The sequence below is a fragment of the Carassius carassius genome, chromosome 5 (assembly GCF_963082965.1).
Source record: "Carassius carassius chromosome 5, fCarCar2.1, whole genome shotgun sequence".
Lineage (NCBI taxonomy): Eukaryota > Metazoa > Chordata > Actinopteri > Cypriniformes > Cyprinidae > Carassius > Carassius carassius.
In genome coordinates, this window is record NC_081759.1 from 39,365,873 (window position 1) to 39,392,876 (window position 27,004).

Genomic DNA, 27,004 nt, shown 5'->3' on the forward strand with positions numbered 1-27,004 from the left:
GCTCTGCGCGGCACCCGAGCCTTCAGCCAGAACTGCAGGGGGCGCATGCGGAGCAGGCCCAGCCGCAGAACCGGAGATGCTGAGGCCATGAAACCCAGCATCTTTTGACAGTGTTTGAGCGACACAGTCGCGCCACAGCGGAAAGAACTCGCTGCACGCTGAATGCCCATCGCGCGCTGTGGTGACAGCCGCGCCGTCATGGAACACGAGTTCAGAACTATACCCAGAAACAGGATCGTCTGACTGGGGTTCAGCGAACTCTTCACCCAATTGACACTGAGGCCGAGCTTCTCGAGGTGATCGAGTAAAACGGCTCTGTGGTCCATGAGCTCTGCTCATGATCGGGCCAGAACCAGCCAGTCGTCCAAATAATTCAGCACTCGTGTGCCTCTGAGTCTAAGAGGAGCGAGCGCTGCATCCATGCACCTCATAAACGTACGAGGAGCTACGGACAAGCCGAATGGCAGGACTGCAAACTGGTATGCCTGGCCCTCGAAGGCGAATCTCAAATATCGCCTGTGGTTTGACGCTATCTGTATTTGAAAATACGCGTCCTTCAGATCTATTGACATGAACCAGTCCCCTCTGCGAATCTGCGCGAGGAGCTTCCTGGTCGTGAGCATTTTGAAACTGCGTTTCATCAATGCCTGTTCAGCTGTCTTAGATCCAGTATGGGCCGGAGACCCCCGTCTCTCTTGGGCACCAGAAAGTATCTGCTGTACAGCCCCCCCTCGCTTTGAGACACAGGCTCTACAGCCCTTTTGCTCAACAGTTTTGATATTTCGGCCCGAAGTATGTGTGCTACTTCTGTTTTGACCGTAGTTTCGACGCGCGCTGAAAAGCACGGTGGGCGTCGAGAAAACTGTAGCGTGTAGCCTCTCTTTATAATGCCTAGCACCCAATCCGAAACCCCTGGAAGCACTGACCATGCATTTGCATGAATGGCTAAGGGCTGGATGTGAAACGCGCTCTGTTGACTGGGCAACGGCGGCGCTCGAGTGTGCTGCGCATCTGAGGTGGGGAGCGCGCTGATCACAGCGGGCAGATCGCTCTTCCTCGACCCCGTTCCGGCGCTTAACCGACTGGAGGGAGGCTGAGCGGGTCCCGTGGGACTCGATATATCTGCGAGTAACCGTGGGCTGCATGTGTGCACTTTTACCACTTTAAACTCGCTGTCTGCCTGTGCAGAATGTACGTGCACGGGCCTCGTTTTTACAGAAGCCCCGCGCCGTATGTGACATAGTGTATGTGGGCACTGGGAAGTGGGCACGTTTACTATGCGGCGCGCTCGACCGATCTGTGTCGATCTTATGTGCGCTAGCCCTGTGTGCAGGGCTGTGCTTATATGTGGAGATGGGCACTGGGTAGTGGGTTTTTACAGAAACCACATGACGCGTGTGACATAGTAATTGTGGGCACTGAGGGGTGGGCACGTTTACTATGCAGTGTGCGCGACCGACTTGAGTCGACATTATGGGCGCAGGCCCTGTGTGCAGGGCTGTGCTTACATGTGGAGATGGGCACTGAGGAGTGGGCATCGTCACTACATTTATAGCACCATCGGCCGTGGCCGGACGAACGTGCACGGGTTTCGTTTTTACAGAAACCACATGACGCGTGTGACATAGTGATTGTGGGCACTGAGGAGTGGGCACGTCTACTATGTAGTGCGCGTGATCGACTTGAGTCGCTTTTATAGGCGCGAGCCCTGTGTGAAGGGCTGTGCTTATATGCGGAGATGGGCACTGAGCAGTGGGCATCGTCACTACATTTATAGCACCATCGGCCGTGGCCGGGACACCAGAAATTACACCTTTTTCGGGAAATATCTGGGTAGCCGTGATAACGGTTTTCGTGTGCAGGCAAGCGGGCAACCGTACAGGCTTGCGCATTGCAAACAACGCTGAAATAGTCACAATCTCTGGAAACTGAAACAGCGGCGCGCTTAGGTGAGAGCCCGGCCGCAGCGGAACTCGTACACCGGCGCTTCGATGAAGCAGCCATCGTGTGTAGTGCCGACGCAGCGTCATGCAGCATGCGTAGATGGCTTTCCCAGGATGGCTTCGGGGCTCCCGGCCTCACCGTAATCCTCTGCCGCGGTCCCCGCGGCGCGGGGCGACGGCCAGTAGAGCGAGAACGGGGGTTTCGAGCTGCGTTGCTGAAGCTGTTGTGATAACAGCTTTTGTGTGCAGGCAAGCGGGCAACTGTGCAGGCTTGCGCATTGCAGAAAACGCTGAGACAGTCACAATTCCTGGAACTGAAACAGCGGCGCGCTTGGGTGAGAGCTCGGCCACAGCGGAACTCGTACACCTGCGCTTCGATGAAGCAGCCATCGTTAGTAGCGCCGACGCAGCGTCACACAGGAGGCTTTAGATGGCAACACCGCTTTTGCCGCCGTCCAGCAGAGGGCGGACAAAGGTGCGTCGCTATCGCCTGTTCCACCGGCGGAAGTGAGTGGTAGTTCCTGTTTTTAGCATCATCAGTGTGGAGAATGCTAGTGAGACAGACGAACGAGTTCGTGCTGAATATGGAGCGTTCCAAGCCTTCGCCACCTCTTCGTGAAGCTCAGGAAGAAATGAGGCGGGCTTTGAGAAGTACGCCCATCCGAAAGGGAAATACCATCCAGCCGGGAACGAGAGGGGGGGGCGCTGGTGCAAACCACTCGCGGCCGAGACTCATCGCGGCCAACACGATCATTCGCCCCGGCTCCTTCTCGATGTCAGCTCGTCTGCTGGGCTTCTGAGCAGAAGGCGCGAGATCCTCGGAGCTCGCCCAGCCCTCACTGCCTGAAGCTAGCAGAGAGCGCGTGTCCTCTTCCCCCGACGCGGCCCTGAGATCGACTTCCTCGGACGACGCGCCAGCAAACAGCGGGCGCTGCCCACCGGGAAGCGATGCAGGGGGGGCCGGGGGAAACAGGGCGAACCGGCGAGCTCGGTTGTGCTGAAGACGGTTCCGGAATCCGCTGGAAGCGATGCTTTTACGGCGCCTCAGCGCAGCGGAGAATGCAGGCTCAGAGAAAAAGGCCAGGCGAGTCCGCAGAGTCACCATGGCAACAGCTCGCAGTGGGGGCATCCGCCGTCAGCGAGCGAGCGCTGCATGATCTTCACCCAGGCAGGAGACACAGATGACGTACCGGTCTCCCTCGCTGAGTGGGGCTCTGACGAGCCGCAGGAAGGCATCTTAAAAAAGACGCGAGCTCTTTTACGAGTGTGTGTCGCAGGGCGAACACACACACACACATAAAGAACAGCTTGTATATAACAGGATTGAAAGGATATAGGCGCCGGATAGCGCAGCAGGAACGGCAATGGAAGGCGGCGATGCCAGCAGCTTCAGAATGGCTCGTCCTGCTGATGTGCTTTCTCAGACGGCGCTTGCTTCCTCCGTGATCCAGCGATGCGTGAGCTTCGCTGAAGAGATGAAAAAAAATCAGGTGAGTCAGCCTTTTCGAGCTCCTTTTATAGGTTGGGCCACACCCGTTTCGGCGGGAAGTGGCAAGAAGGGCGCGAAGCGCCCTTATTGGTCTGATGTTGCATCAGCCCGCGCTCGATAGGCTGTGCAGTTGCCGCAGAACAAGCCAATGAGCGAACGAGCCGTCTCGCCTATGGCTGTGTACTGCTGCAAATGCGCTTTACAAAAATACAAAATTAAGGATAATTTTTTGCTTCAGTATTTCGTGAAAAGAGACTTTTCCCGTAGCGTCTTAGCTAAGACGCAGTACGAGAGAGCTCTCGTAAGAGAACATAGGTTTACTGTTAAAACTAAAACACTGTTTTTTTACAATTTAATTATTACTACTACTGTGAATAAGTTCATCCTGCTGTACAGTTGTAAAATATTTCTGTCACAATTTCTTCAAGTTAATCCGAACCTTTATTATGACGGGTTGTCATAAAAACCTTGGAATTTCTGCGTACATGATGTGACGATAGTTTTTCTCAAATGAAATGGTAAAATGTTGTAGTGACTCTCAGAGCTCTGAGAGCAGCTCTGGAGATGAAGTTCTCATACAGTGAGACGGCAGATGTTGAAAACACCACGAGAGTCACAGATGCTTGAATATGTGTTAAGTACACAAAACCTGTCCCAATCCTTAATACAGGCACACGCAGAACATGCAGAATTCATATTTAAATAGCAGTGTTTTTGTGATTTAGTTTTCATACAGTAGTCCATATCACAATTTGATGACCATAATCCACGTTATACGCAAACTTTATTGTGTGACTGCATTCTGCGATTCCATTGCATTTTCTGCTGAAATCATAGGACCCTAAAATTATTTTGCAGATCTCCAGCTATGTGTGGTGGACACAATATAAAAGTTAATTAGGGCAGGAAATACAGCTCATGTGTTCCTTTTCAATGGCAAACGTAGTAATGAATGCAGGGTTGAAGTAATGGATAATGTCGCCCTTTATAAAAGATGTCACCCTGGAGGTTGAGGTGTGAATGCGATCTTATCTTTATCGTCACACACTGGTTAATCAGTTCCACGTTTGTGTGGGTTGAAGGGCTCTCGTAATGATGGCTGATCAAATAAATAAAGGAGCAGGCTAAAGAGATCCCATAGGCTTTAGCGCTCAAATCCCACTGTTTAACCAGCGTCTGTGAGAGCGAGGCCACGGCCTTAATTGGTTCCTGTGAAGACTCCCTCAGTAATGTCTGCGGTAATTGAATTTGACAAAGAACAAGAAGGACAGAAGCATGGAGAGGCAGAGGTTTTGAGGACACACAAAACAAAGAGGATTATAAATCTTTCACATCCTCACCCCTTTTTTTCTCTTCCTTTCACATTTTTCCCCTTCTATCTGCTGTAACGTGTTCATTTATTGTGTAAAATGATTGGATTTTACTGTATCTGTGCTAGTGGAGACATTGCAGGTGTCCTCTATGTAAGAGAGAGTGCGGTGCAGAGAGCTGTACGGTGCTAATCTGTTTAATAACTCATTCACTTTACAGTGACAGGCAGGCAGATATCCGGCGAGCCTGTAATCGGGTAAAACTCTGATCAGGTTAGGAGCATCAGGCCGCTCCTATTGTCAGTTTCAGCTGAGCTGCACAGAAACAACATATGTTTGTCAAGAGAAAGGGAAAGAGGGCTGCAGTGTGTGTGTGTGTGTGTCTGTGCATTTTTAATTATTTCTCATCCAAAATCGTTACTTAGCTATGATCAATCTTTCATTAAGATTACATTAGTCATTTTTGTAAATCGTGGCCATGAATCCAGTGATGCTGATTAATTTTTTATTACTGGAAACCTTCCAGATCTTAATATGAGGGATCTTTATGTGGGTAATTTTTTTTTTCTGCATTTTTATAAAAAAAATGTATTTGGAAGCAAGTGATACTGGAAGCCCTGCCAATTCAACTTAAAAATGGCCTGTTATTTTAGTATCACCGAGATACTATTATAGTTTTTATTACTATTTTATATTACATTTTTATTTATCATTTCATATTTTAATTGTATTTAAAATGTTAGTAATTGTGTTATGTCATGTAATTCTAAATCTAATGTAATAACATATTATTTAAAAAAATTAATCATGGTCACTGTACTGTTTTGACAGTTCTTTAACAATTGTCCTCATGCTTTTCTCTTTTCTTTCAAATTTAAGTATCTATTTTGTTAGTAGTGTTGAATACTTTTTTGAAAAGAGTGGGCTGTTATAGTGCATAATCAGAAGAATTTCAATAATGTGGACATAAACTGCTTATGACCCCCATAAACATCACAGCCACTAATCAATCACCTGGACGCCCTTTTAAAACTATATAGATATAGCTTCTTTCTGAGCTTGTGATGTACAATGGATATGGCTAAGCTCCCATAATACTGCCGTCTCTGCCCAGAGGACCCGTAACTCACAACTAATGGACCTTGTGAGACCCTCCCAGGGGCTTTTTCCAGCTCTGGTAATAGCCTTTGACCTAACCTTCCTCCTTCTGTGAGCCCACGTGAGAGAGTAGGAAGGAATCAGTTAACCTTCCTCCCCAAACCCTCCCCTTCCCAACGGGAGCTATTAAACGCCTTTTTAAAAGCATTCTCAGGCTCACGTGATGGCCAATGGAATTTTAACACATGACAGAGTGTCAGTTGGAAACTTTGCCTCCACAATCCATGATAAAACGACTATGCATGCATGTGCCCTGCTTATGTTCTTGTGTGTTTATGTATATTATTTCTCAGGCAAAATGCTGACAGATACTGTAAGTTATCTGACATGCAGCACTCTGACAGACATATGGAAACTTTCTGTTAGGTTAAAAGGTCTTTTCTCCTGAATTATTCAACAATATGCTGTTTTCTTCACCATAAACACCTTAGAACAAAGCTTCCATCTGTGGGTGTGTGTGTGTGTGTGTGTGTGTGTACAGATAAACTACTCAAACAGACGCTGTGGAAAATGATACTGACATAGCTGCTGGTGCTGTGCAGTGATGGCAGTATTTCTAATCAGATTCACTTCACATGATATGATAGCAAACTGTGTTAAGTAACCAAATACACACGCTCACCCAGATGGATTCAACGCTTTAAGGTGTTTCTGAGAAATAATGGCAGATTGTAGCTGAGATGCTAATTCAAAATCCGCAAGCTGACATTCAGTGTTTACTGATAACTTTTAAATATGCTTTTAATTTTCGCCCTTTCATTGCAGCGAACCTGTCCGAGTTGGTTTTGAGGTCTTTTTGGCTTCACCATACTGCTCTGTTTTGTATGGACACTATTTGTGGGAATATGTGTATCTTTTGACTTGTCTCTAAGAAGGGTTTTTTTTTAGTTCATCTCCCAAAGAGGATATGTTGATGAAGGTTTAGACCACTAATAATAATATCAGACATATTGGGGACACCTATGACTTATATACCTATGCAAATATTATGTAAATATGCCGCATATCATTTCAGAAGTTTGAAAAAGACCTGGCTTCCCTTTCTAGGACAAACTGACTCACAGAAATCAACCCACCTGCCCCAAGTGTTTCAGAGAGTCACAAAAGACTGAACATTTTGTGATCATTTACTCTCAGCCTCATGTTGATATATATATATATATATATTTTTTTTTTTAAGGTGGCAGGATTGAATGTTCTCAAGCAAGAATGAAAGTTAAGAGCTATATGGTGGAGAGGAAGATTTTTATCAAAATAACATTCAGTACATCTTCAAAATTATCCTCAATTTTTATTTATTTATTTTTGCAGTTGAGCTTTTTACTAAATGTTCCTTTGAGAAGAAAACAGATACTTACCATGCAACAAAATATGGAAGACTGGGGCTAGGTATGCTATTTTTGATCAGTGAATATTTAATGGTGTATATTTTCTCCACACCTTAGTTTTTGCCACCAAATTTTTTTATAAATAAATAAACTTTTTAATTGAATATTTTTGTTGAACACACATTGACACATATGGGGTAAGTTGTCACAATGGAATGTGCCATTTAGAAGATATACTGAATAGCAAAACTATTATGTAACAATCAATTTATAAAAAAGCATACATTTTTCATTTATTTGTTTGTTTTAAGGATAAATCTAAATAAAATGGAAAAAAAATTAAAAAGGTAAAAGATAACACACATTGTATATTATGATATGATATTGTAAAGAAGTATTGTAATACCTTTGTTAACAGTGGTTTCAGAATATGGTACACATGGCAAACTGTGTAGTTTATTTTTATTGTGCCTTTTTCTCATTTTTTGGAGCTTGACAGCCCTTACTTTCCATTCTCCTTTGTTGCATTTAAACATGCTAGTTTGATTTCAACAGAATAAAAAAACAAAAACAAAAAAACATGCAGGTTTGAAATGAGCGTTAGTAAATAATTACCTTTTTTTATATATATCTAGCTTGAGTGAATGTCTGTTTGTAAGTATCCGAGTAAGTGAAAAAATTAGTGCAGATCTGATGACGCCATGAACTAAAGAGTTTGTGACTCACTAATGACTGCTGATTGCATGCTCTGGTAAAAATAATTTTCATGGTGAATAAGCATTTAAGTGTATTTGGAATAAGCTGAAACTACATCAACAAGAATCTTGCATGCAGATGAAAAGCACTCTTGATTGATTAAAGATGTAAGACGTGAGGTTAGCATCACACTTTTGAACTCTGCGTCGCCTCTCTCTCACTCTGCCTATTAATCTTCCTTCATCTCTGTGTTCCTCGGTGATGCTCTGATCATTTGCAGAGCTTTTAAGTCCCACGTCATGAATGCAAGGCGACAGGCAACCATGAGCTCTATGATCAATCACAAAAAAATCAAATTATGCTAAGCTAAGTACTTTGAGAGTCAACATATGGAGAGAGAGAAAGGTTTATACTATGTGGGTTTAATATCAGAAATCTTACTCTGAAGATGTGCATTTTGAGAAATCACCTAAAGGGGAAGATTGACAGATGAAGTTTTAAACTCATCATGTATGTTTAACAGTGCCAGATTCCCACACGAGGCACCATGGGAGTCTCTAACCGCAGGCAGTGTCACATTTAGAACCTGGAATCTGAATGCATCGCCTTCTGCAGTGGAAATGCTCTAAATTCAAATTCAATCACAGTGTAAACTCTTTGGAAGAAAGGCAAGCTTGGATGAGCGGGTAACTGTAACTCTATATCAGTGTTCATGTGAGTGCAAACTGCAAACTAGTTCAGAGACCAAGTGGTTCTCAGCATTAATGTAGTTTGTGGCCATGGGAATGATTTATTGGTAAGGACGTTTCAAAATCAGTCAGACTATACCAATGTACAGGCACGCAGATGTTAAAAATTCGGCAGTGTTTATGGATTCAAAGTTTTTCTTGACATATGGCATATATTAATTTTATCCTTCAAGATTTTTTTTTTTTTTTTTTTTTTTTGAAAAAGCTTATTTAAGTTATTCAAAGCTTTTTATAAATGTTAAAAACAGTGCTGCTAAATATTGTAATATGAATATTTTTTAGGAGTCGTGATACATTTATATATATATATATATATATATATATATATATATATATATATATATATATATATATATATATATATATATGACGAAAAAATATATATATACAGTTCTTTGGTAAAAAGGTAAAAATAATTGCATTTATTTGAAACAGAAATATTTTGTAACAATTTAAATGACTTTAAAAATGTCTACACTTTTACTTTTGATCTGTGTTATGCATCCTTTGTAAATAAAAGCATTAATAAAAAAAAAAAATAATGACCTACATTTCTTTCAAATTATTTACAATATATAAATAAGCTAGGCTATCTGATAAATGATAAAACTTATTTGTTATATTTTGTGCATTAATAAAATATTCCACACAATAAACTCAATATTTGCATTATTGAATACATTCATATGTACTTAAACGCAACCTGCAAGTTAACGTCTTTAGAATTCCATAGATGCATTAATTTAATTTCTAAAAGTAAATAAAAATACTTTAATTGTAAAAATGGAAATGACACACGCTTTTAATACATTCTATGAAATTGTTCAGTATCTGAACTTTGTTCCCAATCTAAATCTACGCTCGTGATGTAGTAGCAGGTTCGTCAGAGCATAAGGAAGTTTAGATGCATGTGTGCATTCTCCAGCATCATGCTGTAAAAGCAGTAAAAGTGAAGATGATCCCTGTGTGGGATCATCTATCTGTTTTAAAAACCTCTCTTTGTACCCGAGCATTCCTCTGCAAGCAGTGAACCAGAGATGCTCTTGCCTGTCTAGGAAATTGATTCCACCCCTTCCAGCTGATGCCCACCATCTTTGTCTTCCCCTTTATTTCTGTTCCTCTCTCCCTCTCTTGCCTCCTCTTTGCCCCCTACCAATCTCCGTCTCTCTCTTCTCCTCCTTCACCGCTGCAGAGAAGCAAGTGCCAATTCTTCCGAGTAATTTGCGAGCTGGGCGGATGATGGGATTGGTGGATTGTGGCACCTGGCGCTGTTTTGCATTGTCAGCCAAATAATCTGTGATTTATCACTCCAGAGATGAGCAAAGAGTGGAGAAAGACACAGAACAGAAAGAGTGGAATGAATTAAAATGGAGAAAAAAAAACTAACTGGAAAAGCAACATTCTGCTGGTAGAAAAGTATAACTGAGAGCAGATCAACAAAATGAGCGAAGTCATAAATCCACATATATGAAGAACAGTTCAATAATTATTATTCTATTACAAAAAAAACTGTTTCTATGCTATTGTTTCCTTTAATTGTGGCTTTTTTTATACAAAAGTGATTCTGTAATCTGATGAGGTTCATATAAAATGATACTTTTGTAGCAAATTGTGAACATGAACATAATTTGCTTTAAAACATAATTTTGTGGAAATAATTAGTCATTTTTATCCTATTGTTTACTATGTTTATTTGCTTGGTCTGTGTTGTTGTGGGTTCTGGTTCTTTTGCTGTTGTAGGCTTTTAACCACATCAACTCTGGGGACCCACCGGTGGGTCCAATATTGCATATGCCTAATTCTCAAAAAATCTAAATAACAGCTGAAGTGGTTTTAAGATTACAGAAATAATGTTTTGAAGTGATATGGACATGTAATGTGGTTAAGACCTGCCTGGAACTACTTTACCCATGCTTTCCCTGAAAATAATTGCACACCTTAGAATGTTCATCAGCCAATCAGATTTGAGCTTCATTGGCCCTGTAGTATAAAAAAATATATATATGTATATCCTTTTTTTGTGTGTGCGTGTAGGAGTTTTGTTGGTGCTCAAAGTCGTCCATGAGTATGTTATTCTCAATCAAAAGGGGTTTCTCTCTAAATTCTCTCCAAATATCAGGACCTAAAGGTCCAAATGGAGGAAAACCTGTTTCATTTTATAAAGGGTATTAGAAACCCTCCAATTGTTTTGGGGTTGTTTGCCCTTTCTTGTCGAGACATAATTTTCTCTTTATAGTGGTCCTCTCCGCAAAGAAACACTGGCCTCATCTCTCTCTCTCTCTCTCTCTCTCTCTCTGTCTCTCTCATTGCCCAGTCTCCTCTCCCCCTCTCTTTAAAATAGAGACAGAGATTAAATCGATTTTTCAGTGTCATCAAATCCATGGCTCAGCTCTTTGGCTTTGACGAAGGGAAGTGTTTATACAGGTCCGTTCTGAAGTCATGAAATAATACGGCATCAGCTGCAGGACGGGAGGAAAACTGAGAAACCAGGTGTAGAAGAATGAACAAAAGACCAGTGTCAAGGAATACCTGCTAATATTTTGCTAATATACGTTACTAAAATAACTACTAAAATTAAAGCTTTAAAGTCTTAAAATCTTTATTAATAGTTAAAATGATGAGCGTATACAATTTTACCACTGCAGTATTTGGATACTGATTTGTTATTGGTTTTCTTTCCTGCATTTATTTGAATATTGAATTGTAATTGTCCATCTATTGAAGCATCTGTAGTTCCATTTTACAGTGTTGCGATTACAGTACATAGATTCAACCTGACAGAAAACATGATTCATATAGTGTTATAACTGAATTTTTCAATACAATGCAAACAGTCTAATATGCTGCTTATTTGGATAAACTTTGTTTGTTTATACACTTATCAGCCTCAGAGGAGAAGTGGGATGCTGTGTCCAAGCTTCCAGAATGTTTTTATCATGTCATGTTTTTGATGTTCTGATATGGCCACATGCCACTTTAGCTATTTTCCTGTGCCATTAGCCTTGCGGTCCTCAGACCTGACAGTCATTTCTCCTGCAGAGAACAACACTGGAGATGATCAGAAAGATGGGTGGATTGAAAAAAGTGCAAATTGCAAGAACAGAGATGGAAGCAAAGGTAGAGAAATTGAGAGTAGCGTCCTTGCACTGAATTCTGGGTAACTGCTCTTTCGAGGGTCACACTCGTACACACAAAAAACTTGAGCACATCTGTAGGGTGCCTTTTATCAACTATCATTGTGTTGTGGAACATTACGTCCTATATAAAAGACATGCACAGCACGGGGTGACTTATACATCCTCTCAGGGCTTGTGTGTTTGTGAGTGCATTTAATTTGATGGAATGACATTTTATAACATATTTTACTCTAATTGCCTGTGTTGAATGAATCACGGTTCATTTTAGTTGGACTTGCTTTTAAAAGGTTCTTTGTCTGTGTAGAATGGCAGTTCTATCCATCTCTTTCTCTCTCTCTCCCTTGCATTCCCAGATCAAGTATTCCTAGACCTCTTGACATTTTTTTTCTCCAAAATAATTTGCCTCATAATTTGGTTTAGTGTAAAAGGGTACGTCAGAGTATTACAAATATGGTGTAGGATTAGGAATAAGTTTTCAGATGTCAATGAAATTTCCAGTGACGTGACGAAGTATGGTAACCCATTCTTGAAATTGTGTGATCTATGATAAATGGCTTAAACATACTTTATTTTGAAATAATCTTGTGTAATTGTCAATTTGTAATATTTGATTGTCATTCACAATGCTTAATGGAACAAGAGAATCATTACCTTATAAAACAAAGAACAGACTTTTGCAGACTTTATATCAGATTTTCAAGTACGCTTTTGATTAAAATCAAACTCTATAATATTATGATTTATTGCAAAGCCAATTACTTAGTTCATGGCTTACAACTCTTTATTGAATAGTTCTTTGAAAGGCCTATAAAGGAACAACTTCTGGAATCTTAATGTAAATATAAAATGAAGTTACACTGTAGCAATGCCATGCAGCCTTCAGGTATGTCTCAATGAAGAACTCATTGCTTCATGTTGTTAACAGTAAATGGTTAGCAATTATGTAGGCTACAAACAGATCAAAGCAATAAAGCAATCGTTTTTTTACGTACAAAACTACAGTGTATGGTAAGTAAAATTATTAAACATGCAGTGTAAACAAACATTATGAAATGAGCAATGCAAAATATAGCTGCTTAAATTAATTTAAAAAAAAAAGTATTGTTACCTGTTCTGGTCTGCTCTGAATATCTATCTTCAGCGCTCTTATTTCTTCTCCAGCTCTTGTTCTCTCTTGCTTTCACTGTTAGGTGATGAATTTTACCAGGAAGTACACTATGGAACATGTTTATGAAATAAAAGCACCTGACGAAGCACAAAAGCTTGAGCGATTTGAGCACTGCATGATCTGTGGACACACACATGCGATCATTTCAAATTTCGGTCTGCCCCCACAGTGACCCTGAGCTGTAATAGTGAGATGTGACTGCTTCACGCTGCTTGAGCTTGTGTGTGTGTGTGTGTGTGTGTATGTGTCTGTGTGATTTACCGGTAGGAAAATGGTGGTGCTTTGTTCACTATGACAACGTCACAAAGACACAGCCCATCAAAGTGTCATAAATGTCCAGCAGATACAGACCACCATTAATCACGACAGAGAGTAAAGAGGGCAAAATATAGAGAAAAGATGGGAAGGAAATAAAGTCCAGCTAATAAAAAAGGAAGATCAGGCAAAAGACAGGGAGACTAACAAGGGAAACACTCACGTCTCTATTTTCCTTGTTTTCACGTAATTCTGTGAAAAAAAGTGCTCTCTCTTCAGATGAGTGTAATTGTGGCTAGTGCAAGGGGAAGGTTCATAGTAAATGCCACAGCCATTACAAAACATAGAAAACAATCACAACTGTTCGATCCACCTCCACTTCACCTTTCTGTTTCTTGCACTGCAGGTGTCTCTTGGCTGTGATGAGGTGCTGGTGAACGGGAAAGAGAAGAATGGGCATGTCTCTCTTCAAGTGAACTTTACCTACCTCTATTTGACCAGCCAATTAGAGCTCACCGTCTGGGTGCCACGGTTACCGCTGCAGATTGACGTCTCTGATGCCGAACTCAGCCAAGTTAAAGGATGGAGGGTACCCATCATCACCAACAAGAGGTGTGTGTGTTTTTGTGTTTGAGCTGGTAGGGCACAATGTTTGTTCAGCCACAGAGTTCTATAACAATCCCTTTCATTTTCATGGTATACACTGTGTGCATGGTGTGTGTTTTTCCCTTTTTTTTTTTTTTTTTACACATATATATATATATGTTTTTTCACAGCTTAATTCTGCTTGTTGGCCTTCAGTCTGTCTGACCATTTTTCAATTTAGCCAATTTCTGCCTCTGCTTGCAACAACAAAACCTCTGTTACCACCAGGAACCACACTCACTCAAAAACACACACACACACACACACACACACACACACACACACACACACACACACACACACACACACACACACACACACACACACACACACACACACACACACAAACACACACTCTCTCTCTCTCTCTCTCTCTCTCTCCCTCTCCCTCTCCCTCTCTCTCACTAATGGCTGGAGATCAGACTCTTTTCCTCGATTCTAATCAGTCAGATAGCCAGCTGCACTGAAATATACAAGCTTAGTTTTGCCAAAGATGTTTATAATTGCTTTCTTCTTGGCCCTCAGTGTAACATTTGGAGAATTAAGTCATGTGCTAAAACGTGGTTTCTGTCAGCATTTTCTCAGTCTCATTTGGTTCCAAACCTGTATAACTTTCTCCTTGGAGATGTTCACAGTTTCCACACAGTGAAAGCCATTGAAGTGTATGCTCCAAAGAAGATTTCATAAAAATAGCGTGATTCATTATGCAAGAGTGAAAATGAGAAGTGAGAGCGACATCAGATTTTCATTGAATAATTATTTAAATTCCCTCACACAAAGCTAGTGTCTAGCGTACAGGCCATTTGGACTACTATTCTGGTACTTTTATGTTGTTTTTCTCAAAATTTTTGGAGCTCGACAACTACTGTACCAGTTCACTTTTATAGATCAGTTTGTTTCTTAGTTTTATATTAGAAAAAAGCCATACCAGTTTGGAACGACATGATGGTGAGAAAATGATTTTTGACTGAACTATACCTTTAAGGAAACCATAAAGCACAAGAATGTATTGTTATTCTGACTTTCTATTTCATTATTCGTAGAATCATTATTATAATTGATTTCATCATTTTTTCTTACAATCTCATTACTAGTATCTCATTATTTCAACTTAGAAAACAACCTCAAATCAACCCATTTGTGTGCCTTATTGAATACTGTGTGTGACGAGTGGGGCGGGGCCGAGGGACATGGGAGCGAGGCCGGGGGAGTGATTGGAGATGAACTACACCTGTTCGTCCCACCGGTCTCGAGGCCCATGGAGGAGATGGAAGGATATAAAACTGGAGCGACGACAGTGAAGGACGAGAGAGGACCAGGCCTGGGATTTTAGTTGTGTTTTGGTTTTATTTTATGCGCACCAGTCGTCCGTGAGGGGCTGGTGCGCTGTTTTGTGTTTATTTTGTTATTAAAATGTTTTTGATTGTCCGCCGGTTCCCGCCTCCTTCTTCCGGATGAATATGAAGGTTGTTTATCATTACACTGTGATAATGGCATTTCAGTATTTTTTTTAATAATTATGCCCAAGCTCTTAATGTCACCAGCTAAAATAATGTCATCACTTCATTATCATACAGCAGCTACTAAACATGTAGATTTCTTATCTAATCTGTGTTCTGTGTTTTCCAGGCCGACACGGGACAGCGAGGATGATGAGGAGGATGAGAGGAAGGGCAGAGGCTGTGCCTTGCAGTATCAGTACGCTCTGGTGCGTGTCCTCACACACTTCGTTGCCGAGCCAGTTAGCACTGGTGGGGAGCTTGTGCACATGCTAGGTTCTGATTGGTCAGCTGACATCACAGAGATGGTCCTGGACTTCCTGAAAGTGGAAGATACAAGCATTGCCCGACTAATTGATGGAAGGGTGCTGGTAGGAAGAGACCCGGGGATCACCAATATACAGGTAAATATCTATCTATCTATCTATCTATCTATCTATCTATCTATCTATCTATCTATCTTTCTATCTATCTTTCTATCTATCTATCTATCTATCTATCTATCTATCTATCTATCTATCTATCTATCTATCTATCTATCTGATAGACTTTATCAGACTGCTGTTATGTTTTCAGGGATTACATGATTTACATATTTACACAATGTCAGGAAATCATTAATAATTTATTGATTCTCCTTATTATGTTTTCTATTTTAAATGTCTAATTCTAAAAATCATACCGTGTATCATAACTGTGGTAAGTTCAGTCTTATAAAGAGGAAGGAGACCGGGTTGGTATCCTTCATGTGGTGCCACACAGGGCAGCCTTAACTCGGGTAAAGGCCTGTTGGCACGGCTCCGTCCATTGGACCTTATCTGGTACCTCCTTTTTAGTGAGGTCAGTCAACGGGCTGGTGAGGTCCGAATAACGAGGAATAAACCTCCTGTAATATCCCACCCGCCCCAAGAACTGCCTCACCTCCTTTTTGGTCTTGGGCCTGGGGCAGGTCACAATTGCTGCCGTCTTATCAATTTGGGGACGCACCTGCCCGTGGCCCAATTGGAAGCCCATATACTTTACCTCCACCCGCCCAACTGCGCACTTCTTCAGGTTGGCCGTTAGCCCTGCCCGTCTCAGCAACCTGAGGACCGCCCTCACATGCTCCATATGCCGCTGCCAGTCCCCACTATATATGATAATATCATCCAGGTAGGCCACGGCGTATGCAGCATAGGGCCGCAGCACTCATGGGACATGGGAGATAAGGGGATCTGCCAATATCCCTTTGTTAAGTCCAATGTCGAGTAAAAGCGAGCCGTACCTAACCGATCGAGCAACTCGTCAATCCGCGGCATTAGATAAGCATCAAATTTGGATACTGCATTCAACCTGCGATAGTCTACACAAATCCGCACCGAGCCGTCCGTTTTAGGCACTAAAACTATCGGGCTCGCCCAATCACTGTGTGACTCCTCGATTACTCCCATCGCCAGCATGGCCTCTAATTCAGTCTGAACTACTTTTTTCTTGTGTTCAGGCAATCTATATGGCCGGCTGCGAACTACGACACCCGGCTCTGTCTCAATATGGTGCTGAATCAGGTCAGTACGACCAGGTGATCCCCTCCTAGGGCCAGTGCGAGGGATTTCTCTTTAGTAATCGCTTCTTGCCCGAGATCCTCCTCCCCACTCACTGCCGTCGCTAGCAGCACTGACTCCTCCACGCTCCATTTTTTAAGGAGGTTGAGGTGGTAGATTTGCTGTGAGTCGCCTCTATCTGTTTGTACTACCTCATAATTGAGATCTCCTATCCGCCGTGTGACCTCAAAGGGTCCTTGCCACTTGGCCAGTAATTTGAAGCTAGAGGTTGGCAGTAATACGAGCACTTTATCTCCTCGTGCAAAATCTCGTAGCTTAGTCCCCCGGTTATACAGCTGGCTTTGTCTGTCCTGGGCCTGAAGCAAATTCTCCATAGAGAGCCGCCCCAGTGTATGGAGTTTTGCTCGCAGGTCCAGGACATACTGAATTTCATTTTTGCTATCCGAGCGTCCGTCCTCCCAAGTTTCTTTCAGGACGTCTAACACCTCCCGGGGCTGACGTCCGTAAAGAAGCTCGAAGGGGGAAAACCCTGTGGAGGCTTGGGGGACCTCGCGCACAGCGAATAAGAGGGGTTCTAGCCAACGGTCCCAATTTTTCACGTCTTCTTGTACAAACTTCCGGATCATGGTTTTTAACCCTCTGGAGTCGATTAACGCGGATACACGTTATGAGTCATTTCCTCCTGATAACCCCGAAAAGAACTTAAATTACACTTTCAGTTTTAATCGTACAGATAAGAGCAATACATCAATCGAATCTGTAAAGGGTCTACTTTTTTTGGGATACAGACATAATAACAACAAAACTTTGTGCACTTATAAAATAAAGATAACAAACAAGGTGTGCTGTCTGCAGCCTTTGTCTGCGCTGATCTTCCATTTACAAACACTTCATTAAAATGAACTGTAACTCCGTGAATACTCAACGAAGAGACATGAGAGAGATATCTATAGAAAGCTTGACATGTCTACTTTTAAACTCAACAAGTGCCGCCGAAAACACATATTCTATGATAAAGTAATCCATATGAAAACAACGCGATGTCCGTTTTTCACGTCTCCCTTCATTATATCTAATGTGACCACGCTCTATTCAGATTCAAACTGAAGCGCGCGGCTTGAATACGCCCACAAAGAAAGAAAAAGAAAAGAAAAAGCAGTGAGACTGTTCTTCAAGTTTTTATTTTACTGTTACTCCAGCGGGGGGCGGGCCTCAGTGACCCCGCCCAACGGGACCTAGGGAGAGGGACAGATTTCGGGGAAGGGGGGGAGGGGAAGACAGGGGAAGAGAGAGAGAGAGAAACAGAAGGAAGGGGCTCGCTGACCCCGGAGCACGCCGCCAGCTGATCCTCTGCCAGTTGGATGGTCAGTTCCAGCGACCGGAAGCGCTGAAGGTGTTGTTCGGGGCTGAGGCCGACCCTCTGGAGGATGGCTCTTCTAAGGTCGGCATAGACCAGGAAGTTCGGGACGAGCAGTTGTTGTGCAGCCTTCTGGGCCTCCCCCGACAGCAGTGGGATCACCCGGACGGGCCAGCTGTCCATCGGCCACCCACATGCCTCAGCCGTTCTTTCGAAGAGGTCTAGGAATGCCTCTGGGTCATCTGTTGGCCCCATCTTCGTGAGCGGCATGTGGGGGGTGGGGCCGGCTCTGGGGGAGGCCGGCTCTGGGGGAGGCGACCTCATCCGACCCTCCCAGTCCAGCAAGCTCCGGAATAGCTCGCGGCCCTCCTGCTGGGCCTGCATCATGGCCTGGAACCGGTGTTCATGGTCAGCCCGCAGATCCAGCAGGGCTTTGTGGTGTTCCTGATGCAGGCCCGCGAGCGATGTTATGATGTCCGCAAACGGCGATGTCGATGGTCCTGACAGAGTCTGCATGGCGGAATCGTTCTCCTTCCTCACGGGTTTCGGCACCAGTGTGGTAAGTTCAGTCTTATAAAGAGGAAGGAGACCGGGGTCGGCGTGCGGGGCTCGTGGGATACTTTATTTAAGAAATAATAAAATAAAACAAACAATCATGGGACAAAATATGTAAAACCTGAAATACTTTGGGCATGCTATGTCATTTGCTGTTTTAATGTTTATTTATCTATCTATCTATCCATCCATCCATCCAGTTTTGCTTTTATACATCTTGTAGAAACATTTTTCCTAACCATCTTACATTGCTTTCAATATGTACATTACAACAGTACAATATATGCATTCCCTGGGAATCAAACTCATTCCTAATTTATTCATAGCCAGTTTCTTTGACTGCATCTGTTTGGTGAGCAGCTCAGTTTTAAATGAAGCCGGCACACAATTATAGACCGGTGACAAACAAAGAAAGAACCTGAGCAATAGTAACACCTCCTTTGTCAAACACACCGGAAATATTCACCCCTCATTGCGAAGATGTTATTGCATCTGAGTGATAACAAGCTTGTTTGTCTACAGGTGTTAAAATCTCAGCGGTGTTGAATACTCATCCAAGAGTCATGCGTTCTGTTAGAAACCCGTCGACTAAGAGGTCCTTGTGTGTTTATGTTCATTTCCTCTGGATGTGTGGTTTTTCATGTCTGTCTGTCTCCATTTGCACTTTACCATGTTTCATATGTTGGTCCAAATTTGTGATGGTTATATAAGACCTCGCATGTGGTTTTGAGTTTGTTTTTAGTCTGTATGGAATTGTCTTCAGTTATTTTTTTATGTTGTTTCTCTCCCTGTCGTTTAGGCTTCCTCAACCCCTTTGATTTCCTGCCATTTTAGTCCCCCCCCCCCCCTTCCTTCCTCCCCTCAGTTCGGGAATCCTCATGGTGTCACTCAACAGTTTGTGTCCACGGTAACAGAATATGGTGCTCGACGATGACATGTTGATTCTGAGAGCTCTTTGTGCACCTGTCATACTGCCTGTCTGCCATTATAAAGCAATTGCAAAACGTCAGTTTGTATCTCCTCGCCTTTTATAAGGATGGGAGATGTTATATAATGGAAAAAGGGACAGGAAACAGTTTTCAGATATTTATTGAAATTGTTTAAAATTAGTACATTTCATAGATAGATAGATAGATAGATAGATAGATAGCATGACACGTTCATTTATCTGAACAATATGATGATTGGCTTTCGTATTTCCCAGGTGATATCCCCCTTTTCTGACTCTATTCTGGCTGAGAAGACCATCACTGTGGTGGATGATAAAGTGACCATCAGTGATCTGGGAGTTCAGCTTGTGGGCTCTTTGAGTCTCTCACTGCAGGCCAGTTCCACCAACAACAGAGCCTTCTACATCACAACCACTGCTCAGGACCTGTTGCACACACCCAAACAGGTGAGAGCCTTGAGAAATGGACAACAGAATACTTATGTTACTACTATATATCATAGAAAAAAAATAATATAGGCTGTTACATTTTAAAACTAGATGCTGATGCTGCTTTAGGCATTGGGGCTACTTTAAATTGGCTAGAACTAGAGGTTTAGGCTGTAGTGAATTGCAGTCTTGATGATTTCAGAAATAAAAGCTAATGCCACTGTGAATTGACAGCATAGCTCTAAAACATTAACACCAGGACCCCTGCGCACTTTCAAGTTACAAATGGCGGTTCCCAATTATTTGTTGAAAAAATAAGGTGAATACAACCAAAAATTGAGACTTCCCTGAATTTGTCAAAACATTGAAGAAGACTTTTAAAGCTTAAACAGCTGCAAGGAAACCCACTGATTAACAGAAGCATTCACATGCAAAGATCCAATCAGAAATAGTTACTAATATTGTGGCACTTTAGAATACATTTTCATTTTTTTACTACCTGGTTGAAAGACTTTTTTTCAGAGTCTGTGGCTAAAGAGAGAGTGAGAGATATTAGAGAGTAAATATAGAGACTAAAATACTCGAAAAAGGAACAATCTTTCACATACTTTCCTGACAGTGCAACATTTTAAACCAGGCATCATAAAAAGCACACCTATCAACCATCCACAGTCTGCCCTGCCAACAGTACAGATACCACTGCGGAAATAATCCAGTATGCAAACAGGTTCTGCAAAATGTTCTAGCCTCTGTTTGCTCTATTAACCAATGGCCCCTCACTAGAGGCACCGGCGCTCATTTTGGCAGGCGTGATTATAACTGAGCTGCGAGTAGCTCTAATATTCTCCTTCCCCCTACAGTGCTGTTTGGAATCATCTGATTAAAGTATCTAAAATAGCGGCTCTGCTAAAAATCTGAATGCTTTCCCTGGCTTCTGCCAGCGTTTTCCCACGCACAGGGCCCAAGGTTAACTATGAGTGAATGAGAGTGGGTGGGAAAACACTGCAAGAGTCTCATTTGGAGTTATTGGCAATTACGGATATTAAGAAAAACGCTTTTTGTCTCAATTGAAGAAGCTGCCAAAATCAAGGTGGCCACATATCTGGAGGCTGTTCTTGTACACTATTTTTGATACGGTGTGATCTGCAGTTTGTGTTTTCAGTCTCTTTAGCATTTGTGATTAACTCCAGAAATTCTACATCCTATATAATTATAATCCATATCCTATAATTACCTCTCTCTCTTTCGTAGCATAGTATTTAGTATTTCTTAAATTATATATGACTGCATGTTTAGATAAGCTAAAATTAATTTGCACAGTCTGCAAGTGCTGCTACAGATATTTTTGTGAGCTTCTTGAAAACTTGACACTTTAGTCTTAAAGGGACAGTTCACTCAAACATGAAAATGATGCCATCGTTTATACAATTTTTTAAGTGTCATTCCAAACTGTATAACTTTCTTCTGGAAATTTTGAAAATTATACATGCTTTTCTTTCCCATACAATGAAAACATACCGGGTTTGAGTGTTCTGCAAGGATGTTTTACAGGTTTAGATAACATGCATGAGCAAACCATGACAGAATAAAATATTTGAGTGAACTATCCCTTTAAAGGAACTATTTTCAGCCCCTTAATACCATTGAGTTGTGCTTCCCTATAGTTAATGATGACTGGAATGGAGGAATTGCTTGTTTTAGCAGAAACAGTTTTATGGATTTGAGGCTGTACTAAAAAGGCACCAGGACTTCTGGTTGGGCATTCACTCTCTCCTTGCAGTCAAGTGAAAAGAAAGTTTATTGCTTTAAGCATGTCAACTTATTTGCCTCTTCCTTTATTTTTAAAGTATAAATTACTGAGTCTTTTTAAAGTAAATCTTAATCTGTAATGCTCCTGTATTTATCATGGGAAATTGTGAATTTATAAAGAGAAATAACCTTGACAGCCTTGCCATTAGACGTCATTTCAGTTCCAATCACAAGCAGCTTGTTATTAAATTCACATATTCAGGGACTTCAAATGTTTTCAGAGAAGAAATTCTCATTCTGACAATACAGTATAATCCTTCATTCTCCAAGGATGATGTTGCAGTAGCTACTCTAATTTGGGTTTGTTGTTAAAAAGGAGACCAAAAATAAAAATGTGGTCACCATTTGCTCAGCCATATGTTGTTCCAAAATTATAACACAAAAGAAGAAATATGTAAAAAAAAAAATAATAATAATAATTGTACCAGCCATTTTTTCCTAAGTGAATCATGAGACATATCTTCTAAATCCTTTGGTTTCAGTAAAAAAATAAAATAAAATAAACTGTGTGATTCATTTCTTTACAAATCAGACTGATTTGGTTCTCAAATGTAGTTGCCTGACTCACAGACTGACTGTGCAGAGGTTAACTGGAGGGAACTGGTCAAGCTTTTCTATGTAATTACAATGAATGGAAACTGAGGCTTCAAAAAGGATGCAAAACTCATCATTGAAGCAGCTCATATGACTCATGCACTATATATATGTTTGCTGAAGACACTGATTATCTTCTCACCCACTGTTAACCTGTGACTGGATCGTTGAGCCAAGAACCAGATTTTTAAACAAGTCATTCAAAGTGAGTGGTATTCTGAACTGGATCAACCAAATCAATAGAAACGTGACTCAAAAGAATGATTCATTCAATGAAAAGCAAGCGGTCACGCATCTATTCTTAACCTTCTATTTGTTATATTACAGGAAGCCATTATCAGTGCATGGATTCAGTACAGCGATGGCTCTGTGACTCCTCTTGACATCTATGACCCTAAAGATTTTACTGTAACCATCACCTCACTGGATGAGAACGTGGTCTCCACCTATCAGGATCAGTCCCAATGCTGGCCTGTGGTAGTGGCAGAAGGCGAGGGGCAGGGAGCGCTACTGCGCGTGGAGATGATGATCTCAGAAACCTGCCAGAAATCCAAGAGAAAGAGCATTTTGGCGATGGGGATAGGAAACGTACAGGTGAAGTTCGGACAGAATGACCTGGAGCAGAGGAGTGGAACTCAGGAGAACAGTCTGGACAACAGCACAAACGAACAGAAACATAAGCTTCTAGAAGTGGATAAAACAAGTGGAGGGGATAGCTGGAAATACACCAACACCGGGGTGGAACGAGAAGAGTTGGTTCTAAAGAAGGTCAGCACAACCGCAAAGACTCCACTAACCAGTCGTTCCGGGGGCAGCAAGCAGGGTGGGGGGCAAAACAACAACCCTGTGGACTATACCAGTTTCCCAGCACAGGTGGACCTACCTGGCGGTGCAGACAGCGACTTGACTCAGGCTCCGAGAGGTCTGTCAGATCTGGAAATTGGCATGTATGCCCTGCTTGGAGTCTTCTGCCTTGCTATCCTCGTCTTCCTCATCAACTGTGTCAGCTTTGCCTTCCGCTACCGCCACAAAGAGCTTCCTGTACTGGAGCAGGGCAACATGAACCATGCCCACGACTGGGTGTGGCTAGGTAACGAAGCAGACCTGATGGATCATCACGGAGATCACGGGCCACTGGCACACAACGATGAGTGCACTACCGCGATAGATCGCAACGAAGGGTGCGAGGAGAGCAAGTACCTCCTCAACGGGAGCGGTGTTCAGAAAAGTGGACGTGGCATCCCCCAAGTGCACTCTGATCCACGGTCTTGTTTGGGAAATGACCCCAGTGGAAAAATCGAGCCCCTTAACAACTCTCCCAGCGCTGCCAAGCGCAAAAGGGTGAAGTTTACTTCCTTTGCCACCGTACTACCAGACGAAGGCGGGCCGTACACCAACTCTATCCTTATTGGGAATGAAGATGACATCAAGTGGGTCTGTCAAGACATGGACCTGGGGCAGTCAGCCGAGCTCAGGAGCTACATGGAGAGACTGCAAGACAATCTGTAGGAGCCGGGAAGAGAACGAAAGAAAGGGAAAGGTAGAGGGCGGACACACAAAAACTCACCAGAAATGCCTTTGCACTGTTGGGGGAATGCAGGGAGACAGGGAGGGAGGAATTATTAAAGAATCGAAAGTGGACGCAAGCAGAGAGCAGGAAGAAATAAAATCCTTTGGGAGTCTCGAGTTAAGTAGGAAATTCACGAAAAGGGGAAACGGGTGAAAAGAGACTGGCACGTTCGTACTGGCTCCACCGAACGGTCCAGGTGGCACAGAGGGAGCAGCTGCCAACTGGCTAGCACAGGGACAGAATGCCAGTTACCGACATCCCGAATAAACAAGCCCAAACAAGACCAGCGAGAGAAAGAAAGAAGGGAAACTTGACAGCTGTACAGAAAATCACAGTCCATGGAAGTTGATAAACAGGAGTTGTTATCGCTAATGTAATTTAGTGTTTTGATTTTTCTTGATTCTAATCATTGGGACGTTTACAACAGATCTTATTTTTTGAGATAATCCCAGGTTTTTCTTAGTTTTTTAGATTAGTATGTAACTAGACCAAAACAGCGCCTCAATGCACCCAGCCCAGCCCAGATCCAGGTCTGTGTTTGTTTTTTTGTTTTCGCTCATTTTGTACTGTCTGTCCGTCCTGCCTGAATTCCAAGAGACCTGGGGTACAAGGATGTGTGGGATTCCCCCTGGCTGGAGTCTGTACCAGCTGTATCTGCACACACACTATTTAAGGAGTCCTCCCTCTCCATCTCTCCTCTGGGAGAAAAACACAAGACATCAATGATGAAAAGCAACATGTGAATAAAAAGACTCCTCATGCACTGTTCATTTGATCAAGTGAATGTGGGATAAAAAAGACTGAGGACTTCTTTTGAGTCCCATCGGGGGGTTGTTCATTTGCACAATAAGAATAATACAGAAAGTGCATAGAGCGACCCTCAGCTGATTTGCTGACTGTCCTTACAGCAACTGATCCAGACCTTCAACCTGACAGATGCGATGTTGAACATGGGACGGACAGTGTAGAAATACAAGCCCACAAATTTGAGTTGTGTTTGTTATAAAACCATATGATTGCTGTGATAGGAAAATATACAAGAGTAGATATGGTCTATTACTCTCCACTATGGAAAATGTATGAATGTTTCTCTTTTTATTGAGGTGAAATGTACATCGTTTACCCCCTTTTTACATGGCTGGAGCACCTGCCCATGGTTTTTACATGTCCTATAGGTTTTAAAGCAACTTTCTATTTCTGCCTCACTAACCCTAGCATTTACCCAGCTCCTTGAATTCTTGTTGTTTATATTACTGAAGAGTTGTAGGGAAGGACCGATGTGGAAACCTTCTCTTTGAAAGCTCAGGTGAAAATACGCTCACAGATGAACAGTGGTAATATTCAAATGTAGGTTGTAAGAATGCAATATTTATTTGTAAGTGTAATATGAGATAGGATGTAAATAAAATGATTGAAACTTTCTTGTGGACACTGCAAACAGGCTGTTGCCTACGTTTTCACAATCGACACAGAGTCATGAGGCCGTTTGAGTGTATCATATTTTGTTCAAATCTGATTTCCCCTGAAGGAATAAAAAAGATAGGCTTTAATATGTTAAGACATGTCATTGGTTTTGTCAGAATATCAGACTCCACATTTACACAGGGTTCGGTCTTTTCCTTTAATAGATTATTTCTGTTTGTTTCAAAGGTGTTTGATTTAGTTAAATCTGTGAAGTAGGGTAGAGCAGATTTAATTGTAATTGGAAAGTATTTATATAAATGTATTCGTTTTTTTTTCCTTTTTTTTGACCATTTTCCAATAAAATATTTTTGGAACACAATTATTCCATGTGGCATCTCAGTTGCTAAAAAATATGTATTCATTTTTAAATTAATAAAAAAAAAAAAAAAAATTAATATTTATAATATTAATATTTAATTTATTAAAAACCAATTCATTCTTTTTTAAATGTAGTTTTTATATACATTTTCTTTTGTTATCAGTTATATGAAATGCGAGAAAAGACTTTTAACTGTTTTAACTGTATCTTACCTTTTAACTTTTTGCGTGTCTGTTGATAAAACTGTCCATTAATATTATTATTATTACATTTAAACCTGCTCTCTCCTATTGAAATTATGATTTGTCATAAGCAGCATTTGAATTCATTAATATGACATAAATGCTTAAAGATACACTGAAACTGAAATGTTTAAAGATTTTGTCAGTCGTTTTAAAGGACAACGGCAGTTTGAAACAAAAACACAACTTCATTCCAGTAGCCACAAGTAAAGGGAGGTGATTTTGAACTCTTTTTTTTTTCTTTTATAAACATACATACCTCATTTAGTCTGAGGTGGAGTGACAGGATGTCTTGTTTTCTAGATGTCCTTATGGGATTGGATTGACTTTTACTGTTTGAAGTTTCATTTCATTCTGGCCTTGACTCTTGGTACAGCAGAACGACTGTTTTCTTATTAAGTTTCTTGGTTTAAGCACTATCCAGTTTATTGTCGGTTGTGACTGTAAATTATGGAGAAACCATATAATAGAATGTGAGAGAGAGATATTGAGCTCATGTGTTTGCCAAGGCCATCGCTGACACCTCTTCAACCAGAATAATATACTGGATTGTAACAATAACGCTCTTCGTTCACCATCCACATGAGGCCTTAGATGCAGTGTCACAATGTCTGATGACTCAAGATGGAGAACATGAACTCATCTTTATTCCACAGTCATTCGTTTCTTGATATTCTGATGTGTTTTCAGATAATCTGTTCCTAAATGCTCATAGTGTGCATCTTCTCATAAACCATGTTGTATCCTGCTATATGATTCCATGTTTTCATATAAACATGTTTCGTCCGATAAAACTGC

The 27,004-nt window shown here is 41.8% G+C and overlaps 1 protein-coding gene across 4 annotated transcripts in view; it reads left to right on the forward strand.

Moving 5' to 3' along the window:
• The window catches only part of LOC132141599 (transmembrane protein 132C-like), a 204,609-nt gene extending 178,639 nt beyond the window's left edge, over positions 1–25,970 (forward strand). The window contains exons 6-10 of one of the 4 annotated variants that reach the window (XM_059551266.1): positions 11,713–11,790; positions 13,640–13,845; positions 15,508–15,781; positions 20,035–20,226; positions 22,939–25,970. In XM_059551266.1, coding sequence (XP_059407249.1) covers positions 11,713–11,790; positions 13,640–13,845; positions 15,508–15,781; positions 20,035–20,226; positions 22,939–24,120 — 1,932 coding nt within the window. In that variant the 3' untranslated portion in view covers positions 24,121–25,970. The remainder of the gene's footprint in view (positions 1–11,712; positions 11,791–13,639; positions 13,846–15,507; positions 15,782–20,034; positions 20,227–22,938) is intronic. The other 3 variants (XM_059551269.1, XM_059551268.1, XM_059551267.1) reach the window with 3 other exon arrangements.
• Positions 25,971–27,004: the final 1,034 nt, after the last annotated feature.